The 8,332-nt window shown below is 39.3% G+C and overlaps 1 protein-coding gene across 6 annotated transcripts in view; it reads left to right on the top strand.

Annotated features, from left to right (window-relative positions):
* sugct (succinyl-CoA:glutarate-CoA transferase) overlaps positions 1-8,332 on the top strand; it is a 301,740-nt gene that overhangs the window by 239,574 nt on the left and 53,834 nt on the right. The window contains exons 12-13 of one of the 6 annotated variants that reach the window (XM_050056659.1): positions 1,589-1,654; positions 2,356-3,259. The exons of 3 other annotated variants lie outside the window; for them this stretch is intronic. In XM_050056659.1, the coding sequence (XP_049912616.1) occupies positions 1,589-1,654; positions 2,356-2,532 (243 nt within the window). In that variant the 3' untranslated portion in view covers positions 2,533-3,259. Of the gene's footprint in view, positions 1-1,588; positions 1,655-2,355; positions 3,260-8,332 lie in introns of those variants that run through there. 2 more of the 6 variants (XM_050056655.1, XM_050056656.1) reach the window with 2 other exon arrangements.

Below are 8,332 nucleotides of genomic sequence, written 5' to 3'. Positions count from 1 at the left end.
TCTCTCGTATCCTATTACTGCATCTTGCTAACTCGGCCATTCTGGATGTCACTAACTCAGCTTCTTCTCCGGAGCCTTTGTGCTCCACTGTCTCTCAGATTAACTCATATCGCAGCGGTGCCTGGATAGCGTGACGTGTGTGGTTGTGCTGCTGCCGTGGTCCTGCCACATGCCTCCTGCTGCTGCTGTTATTAGTCATTAGTCATACTTCTACTGTTATTATACACATATGATTATTGTCACATATGTATACTGCCAGATATTAATATATACTTCCAACATATTATACCACAGTAGCCAGAACTATAACCATAATATTATTACTTTCATTAATGTTGTTGTAAGCTACTGTCATTACCGTCTGTCCTGCATATCTCTCTCTCTCTCTCTCTTTCTGTCTCATTGTGTCATATGGATTACTGTTAATTTATTATGCTGATCTGTTCTGTACGACATCTATTGCACGTCTGTCCGTCCTGGAAGAGGGATCCCTCCCCAGTTGCTCTTCCTCAGGTTTCTACCGTTTTTTTCCCCTGTTAAAGGGTTTTTTTGGGGAGTTTTTCCTTATCTGCTGTGAGGGTCCTAAGGACAGAGGGATGTCGTATGCTGTAAAGCCCTGTGAGGCAAATTGTGATTTGTGATATTGGGCTTTATAAATAAAATTGATTGATTGATTGATTGCTTGATTGAATGATGTGTATGGTATCACTGGAAAGCTCTGCTCCTGCCCTTTCATGTGATATGCCTGGCATTTCTGTGCGAACCTGCGTTCGTGAGTAATCCATCCAACAGTAATGTGTGTGCAGAGCTGTATGAAAGCTCTGTTATACATCATTTTAGTGTAACTTTATCTTTGTTTTTCGCTGTGAAAACATTGGACTACCGAAGTGCTTGGTCTTGTCAGAAAGCTACAATTCTGCTGTTTCACGTGACATGCATGGCTTCTTGCTATGATGCACGGTCGCGGAGAAAATCAATAGAGAAGAACAGGTGTGAATTTGGACGCACTATGTGTCGTTCGGGCCCATAGGGTTAAGGCAGATGATTGGGGATTAATAATAAAAATGTATATTAAATTGATTTTAAATGCTTGTTTGATTTTAAAATAAAGGAGCGTATGTTAAAGTTTTTGTTTTTAAACGTGGTATTGAATTGGGATAGAGAATCATGGAATTTCACTGGTATTGATATGGACTATTAAAGTTCTGCTGATATGATATGCCTACATTTATCCTTAAACACCTCCCTGATTTACCTTCTGCAGATCCCAGAAAACACTTACCTACAATTTGTTGACGATGAATCTTATTGAAGCACCTTCATGTTTGACGTCCTTACTTTCTATGGAAGAGTTACTACCTTATCCTCCTGCAACTTGTTGGTGGGTCTGTCCGCTGATGTTTATGCGGGGTGGCTGATAGCTACCGGAGCAGGTGGGTCCCTCAATCTGGCCATCACGGAGATCCTCTTCTGCGTCTTGTCTCTTTATATGATGCTCCACTGCCTGCTGAGAATGCTGGTGGATGTTAGGATACTGGTGCTGCACTGTATGTTACAGCCCATGTTGATTTCTCGACCCATCTTCCAGAGCCGCATCTGCCTGGAGCATCACCTGGCTGTGGTGCATCCCATGGTCTTCCTTCAGGTAACTCAAGTAAGTGACTGACCAAATCTGTGAAATATGAAGGCATTTTTGTAATTTTGTTTTACATTCAATAGGCAACAGAACTGTTTTCCTATTAAAAGCATGTCAACCTTTTCAGACTCAGATGAAGGTAGAATGTGTATGGGAAAAGTAACTTTAAAGCCTAGAGCAGATGCATTTGGTTTCCAACAGACCAACATTGCTTCTTTTCCTCAGTATGCTGGAAGGTTTAAGTAACTTTAATTTAAAGGTTGACATGCTGATTAATTCAACTTTTCTGTATTTCTCAGTCAATGTTAAACTACCATCAGTGAAACCCAATACAAATAAACTCAAACTTTTACAGATTTTCACATTAAATGTCTACCAGCCTTCCTCATATTGGTAGATTTTAAAGGGGCAGCTCACCCCAGAATCAAAATACATATTTTTTGCATCTGTAGTGCTATTGTGAGTTCTCGAGTGTTGAAGATATCTGCCTTCTCTCCAATATCATGGAACTAGATGGCACTCGGCCAGTGTTAATTTTGGAGGCAATTTTAGTCTTAGTCTTATTTCCACATTTTAGTCATTTTTATCCTTAGTTGTTTTAGTCTAGTTTTAGTGGACTTTGTAGCAGCTCTATAGTGCCATCTCTGTGTAAGAAGGGCTATTTTCAGAGTCTGTTTGCTCACTGTGATGATCTAAAGTCTCATTTTCCCTCTCCACAGGTTAAAACCTCTCCATTACAGATTAGGGTGCTACATGGTCAACTAGCTGCTGGTGCTGCTGTACTGCTTTGTACCCATCTTACACTGTCAGAAATGCAATCAACATACCTGGTCATATCAGAATACCTGTTATTCCTGGTGACGGAGACCGAGTCCGCAAGTCCCGGAACAACATGAAAAGAAAGGCCAGTGATTATTCTGGTGTTCAATGGCACCATCCAGTTCCTCCAAGTCTTCATGCTGGGTCCATCACTGTGTCCATCAGTGCAGGTCGCTCTGAAGGTCACATTAGTCAACCTGGCCATAAGCATTGTCGGTGGGTTCATCACTCCGCTGCTGTACCCCACATAGCCGCAAAACTGGCCTGCATCAAGTTCTGAGTTTGGTTTAACTGCTCCTTAGAAATGTAAGGAAAATGCTGACTCATTATCTGTGATGTCACCTGTCAGGGTCCTGAAGGAACAGATGAAGTCTAGGATTACCACTCACTGCTCACTCTTTGTTAATAGCTGTAGAGACTGAAGACTGTATAAAAGGAACTCTGCAGTGCTAAGTGAGAGAGCTGTCAACACAAACAAACCACCAACCTAGCAGGCTGTGCTCATTCACTGCTTGTACGAATACCTACGAAAAGTAACGTACCAGAATTCATACATAACCCATGTAATTGTAAAGGCTGCAATTATGGAGCAATGAGCAACCATGTTTTTTTTTCCCTAAAGCTATCGTACAAACCTTTACATAATGTTACTTGCCTAAATCTAACCTATGCAGCTTAAAGTAAAGTACATAACTTGACGATGCCCAACCATTATTCTTTTCCAAGACCTAGCCTACGTAACTTTGGGTTAAGTAACTTACCTAAATCTAACTTGCGTAACTTTAAGTAAAGTAAGGAACTTGGCTATGCCCAACCATGTTTATTTCCTAAAGCTATCCTACATAACTTTAAGCAACGTTACTTGATTAATCTAACCTATCAAAATTTTAAGTTAAGGGCATAACTTGACATTGCCCAATCTTGTTTTTTTTTTCTAAAGCTATTCTACATAACGTATGTTACATTGCTTGCCTAAAGGTATCCTACAACACTTGAAGTAAAGTATGTAACTTCACAACGCCCAGCCATGTTTGTTTTCCTAAAGCGATTGTACGCACTTTTATGTAACATTACTTGCCTAAATCTAACCTATGTAACTTTAAATAAAGTACGTTACTTCATGATTCTGAACCATGTGTTTTTTTGATAAAGCTATCCTACACAACTTGCATAACATTCCTTGCCTCAATCAATCACTAAACCATGTCCCCCCCCCCCCCCCCCCCCCCCCTTGCTATGCTGTTTAACACTACCATTAAAGTAAATTAAGTAAAGTATGTAGCTTGATGTTGCCCAAGTGTGATGTCTTTCCAAAAGCTATCTTGTGTACCTTTACGTAACGTTGTTTGCCTTAATCTAACCTATGTAACTTTAGGTAAATTATGTAACTTGATGATGCCCAACCATGATTTAATTCTTTTCCTGAAGCTTTCCTACATAGCTTTACGTAATATTACTTGCCGAAATCTAACTTACACAACTTTAAGTAAAGTACGTTACTTAATGACACCTAACCATGATTCTTCACCTAAATCTAATGTATGTAACTTTATGCTATGTACATAATTTTTACGTGTACTACTTTACGTGAGACACCATTTGGGTGGGTGCTAATTAGTTAGATTTCCTACCTGTTGTATGTGCAGTTTCCTAAGATATCATACATGGAGAAATGAGCACATTGAAGTCTGTTGATATCTATGGATGTAATAATGTGATTGAACTAAATATTTCACTTCATTTAGATCATCTGGACCTTTGCAAATGTATGAGGACAATTTTTGTTGGAATATTATCAATCTTTGGATTATGATGGGGTTTAACAGATGAGTTAGAACTGTGTGTTTGTTTGTTGGTGGTCTGACAGAAGTGTTTGTTGTAACTGCTGAGATGGTTGTATCTTGAGATGATCAGCATCAATTGCAAGAAGCTTTCTAATGATATTTTATGTGTAACAGCTTAATCCTTTCAAAACAGACATCTATCAGACAGCTTTGGGAGATCATTGTTTGCATTATCCTTTTTACATAGATATAAAACAAGAACTTTAATTGCTTTAACATTTATTTTTCTTGCAGCAGAAAGCTAAGGCTTCTGTTTGTAGTATGTCCACAGAATTACACTGGAATTTCCTAGTAATGGCCACAGAAGAGTAGTTGTTTGCATAATCCTCTATATAGATCAATTATTCTAGTTTATTGACTCACATAATCTTTAAGCTTGAATTGTACAGATTTTAGGGATATGAAGCATTTGAAAACTACTCCAAGAAATGACATCACAATAAGCAAATATACCACTGTAAGCACTGGCAGACCAGTAGAGTTCCAAGGGTTATACATAGCAATTGTTTACATAATTCTTCAATAAACTGCAGGTCATCTCATAGTAAGGAGACTCCTTTCATGTTGTCTTTACTCTCAACAATCTGCACCACCATCAGAAACTTGTAGGAAGTCAGCCCAAGATGACCAATCACAGTCGGTGTTATCTCCATGTGGTATCTGTGGTGTGTCATTACATGTGGCATAGCTACAGTGCATGCATGCATGCATAGGCCCAGTGTTTACATGAAGCATAATGAGACTTTAATGCATCTGGTTTGCACCTGTTGCTGGAAGGTGACATTCAGATGAAACCCTCTCTTTACCCAGGGTGAGTTAGCCCATGTGTTCCAAACATGAGACTCTGTAATGTAGCCTCAGGAACACAACTGTCACTTTTTTATAGTATATGATCCGTGAATATCTAATCTTTTTTTATGATGTGTTTGAACAGGAAGTCATGACTCCTCGACTCCTCCAGTGTGACACGTCGCTGCTTTACTCTTCAAAGTTAGAAATAAATATTTCTCCAACTAAAACACACTCATTTGCAGAACACGATGAAGAGCATTATTCATGTCATGAAGCTGAAATCATGAAAAAGCAAATCACCTGGGACCTTTAACATCTGGGCTGCAGCTTTATGTAACACATCTAAAAATCCTATTAAGTGCTCATATGAGCGCGTATATGGGAGGGAAAAAGTGCTCTGATACTTCACAGGAATGAAAATGCTGCGATATTCAGAAGCTGCTTTGATTGTCGAGGTCAAACTGAGAGCAGCAGGTTCAGACAACCTCAGATCTTCACCAACACACACATATACACAACACTACATACATCCTGCTGCACACATACTCCATCCTCCTCTCTTGATGTTGCAGTAACATGATGTAACAGCGGGCCTGGATGGCTCCCATGGGTGCTGGTTAGTTGAGTTAATGGACTGCCACAGCTAGCTTCAAAGACTCGGAGAGTAAAAAGAGTAAAGAGTGATGGGGAGGGAGAGGAGGCATGAAAAAAGAGCAGAGAGAAGCAGGAGGGTGAAGAAGTCATCGTCTGAGTCAGTTGATAGAGCGGTGACAGAGTTAGGGAGATGTTATGATGATTGTTTTGTTCTTTAACTTGTAACTCAAAACCAGTTTTTTATAGCCCTAATCAAAAGGCTGTGGGTAGAGTCGTGACCTCATTGTTGAGAACCTCCATATGAGCTTCTTCTGTCCAAACTTGTCATATTCACTGTTCACTCACTGAGAAGAAGAAATAAAACACTTAAACAACAACAGATAGTGTGGTTATTCTCTTCATCCCTCTGTTGTGTAATTACATCTTTCTTTGCATAATGGTAGTTTGCTCCCTTTCAGTGACCACTGGTTGCAATTACTTTTTTGTTGTGTTGGTAGCTAATCAGGTGCAGTGTTGGGCTTGTTCCTCAAAAAATGTAGCTTATCACTCATTACCCAGCAGTCATTCATTACAATACTCATTGTATGTATTTTCAGTTACACCCCACAAAATTACTAATTGCGCCTTTCACCATGAAAGAGTTTATGTGCTCTTCTGTTATCCCTTTTACACCAATTTACTTCTGATTCTCAAACCTGCTCCATTCAGGACTCTTGGAACATTGGTCCAGCCCACATTTTCACCAGTTTTGTGCAGAACCATTATAATCAATGATTTGTCATCAATAAAGAGTATTGCCCAATTCACATTGAAAGCAGTAGCAACTATAGTAGTAGTAGTAGCAAAATTGCAGATCATTTTGCTGATCCTCAAACCTTTTTTCTTTTATTAAAGCTATTTGTTTCTACCCCAAAAAACAAACATAGACCAACTATTAATAAGACAACGGAACATTTTTTTTCCCTGATGATTTCTTCCTTAACCTCTTCATTGTTGTGTTCTTCATCCTTTTTCCAATCTGTAGAATACGACATGCCCACTGATAGCAGCAACACTTACACATTTTCGGGCTCTGAACCAGTTTACTTTTGGTCAAAATGCTCTGGTTCAACATTAGGTGCTGGAACTGGAAAGGAACCTACTCCATGTTGGTGTAAAAGGGTTAAGTGTGAATATCAGGGTAATCTTCAGTAAGAGCAGCTACAGCTAGACAGCTTCAAATGATTCTTTACCTGGGGGCAGGGGCGCCGCCAGGAATTTTGGACCCCATAAAAAAAAATCACATTGGGCCCCCCCTGCACAGCTGTTGTCACCACATCTCTAGGACCTAACTGACCCATTAAAAGCTTTACATAACTCTAACTTTGAAGGCTTGCAACTGTCTTGCTTCTTGTAGTTCAATACTACCAGTACAGTATTTACTGCTTGTGAGTTGTACATGCAACAGTCTGCATACAGTATGCATTTCACTATTTGATGCAAGATTAAAAGCCGCCATAAAAAAAGTGTTAAAGGCCATCTTTTACAGTCTATATGTAATTTTTATTGTAAAATCCCCAAATGGAAAATTCTCTTGACATTAATGAAAGACTTAAAAAAATAACTTAAATCATTAACTTTTCAATCAAAATAAATTAAGATCATCATCTCAAAATAATATAAACAGCAGATTTTTGATACCAATAAATGAACGACACTAAATCCTACAGAACATTGACCCAAATTACCTACAGTTCTGTATCACCACCACTAGATTACATACATTAGATACATGTTTTTGTTTTTTTGTTTTGTGTGTGTGTGTGTGTGTGTGTGTGTGTGTGTGTGTGTGTGTGTGTGTGTAAGCTGCTCAAATAAATTGCCTTTCATGAGGGAATAATAAAGTCTGTATCTATAGATGTCATTTAACGGCCATAATTCAATCGAAATGAAAGCATCTAACTGGATTATTTTAATATGGCCTGTAACTTTAATACAGGCTGAGTTAGGCTACTTAATGTTTCCAACTGTCCAGCATCAAGTACAGACAGTTGGGTAACACTACATAATATGGCCCACGTCCTTAGTGTGTACCTCCCGTTCACTTACCACCTACTTTACTCCAACTTCCACAGACGTACAGTGTAACTCCCGCTCACTTCCCGCACGTATTTCCCCGTGTCTTACAGTATAACTAGGCTGCTTCTTAGAGCGTACCTCCCCTTCACTTACGTCCTGCTTTGCCCGGACTTCCAATGTAACTCCTGGTCATTTCCCACCTACTTTCTCCAGTCTTACAGCATAACTCACGGCCACTTACCATGTAATTCGCGGAACTTAAAGGGCCAGTGTGTAATATTTGGCATGGTTTATTGTCAATCTGAATCTGAATATTCTATCCATTAATATGTTTATACAAGGGTATAATCGCTATAAAATAAAATTCGTTTGGTTTTCGTAGCCTCATAATTATGCTTTTATATATATATATATATATAGCAAGGGCCTTGCTTTAGAGAGGTCGCCATCTTGCGCCGCCATGTATGTACGGCAGACCGAGCTGACAATCCAGCCAGCCAGAGAACGTGTTTCGCGTGTATAAATGAACCAACGAAGACAGCGGAAGGAAGGAAGAAGGAGGAGGAAACAGCAGAGAGTGTTAGTAGTT

This window comes from Epinephelus moara, chromosome 11 (genome assembly GCF_006386435.1).
Source record: "Epinephelus moara isolate mb chromosome 11, YSFRI_EMoa_1.0, whole genome shotgun sequence".
Lineage (NCBI taxonomy): Eukaryota > Metazoa > Chordata > Actinopteri > Perciformes > Serranidae > Epinephelus > Epinephelus moara.
Note: the sequence above shows the minus strand (reverse complement) of the source record. Positions and strands in the feature narration are given on the sequence as shown.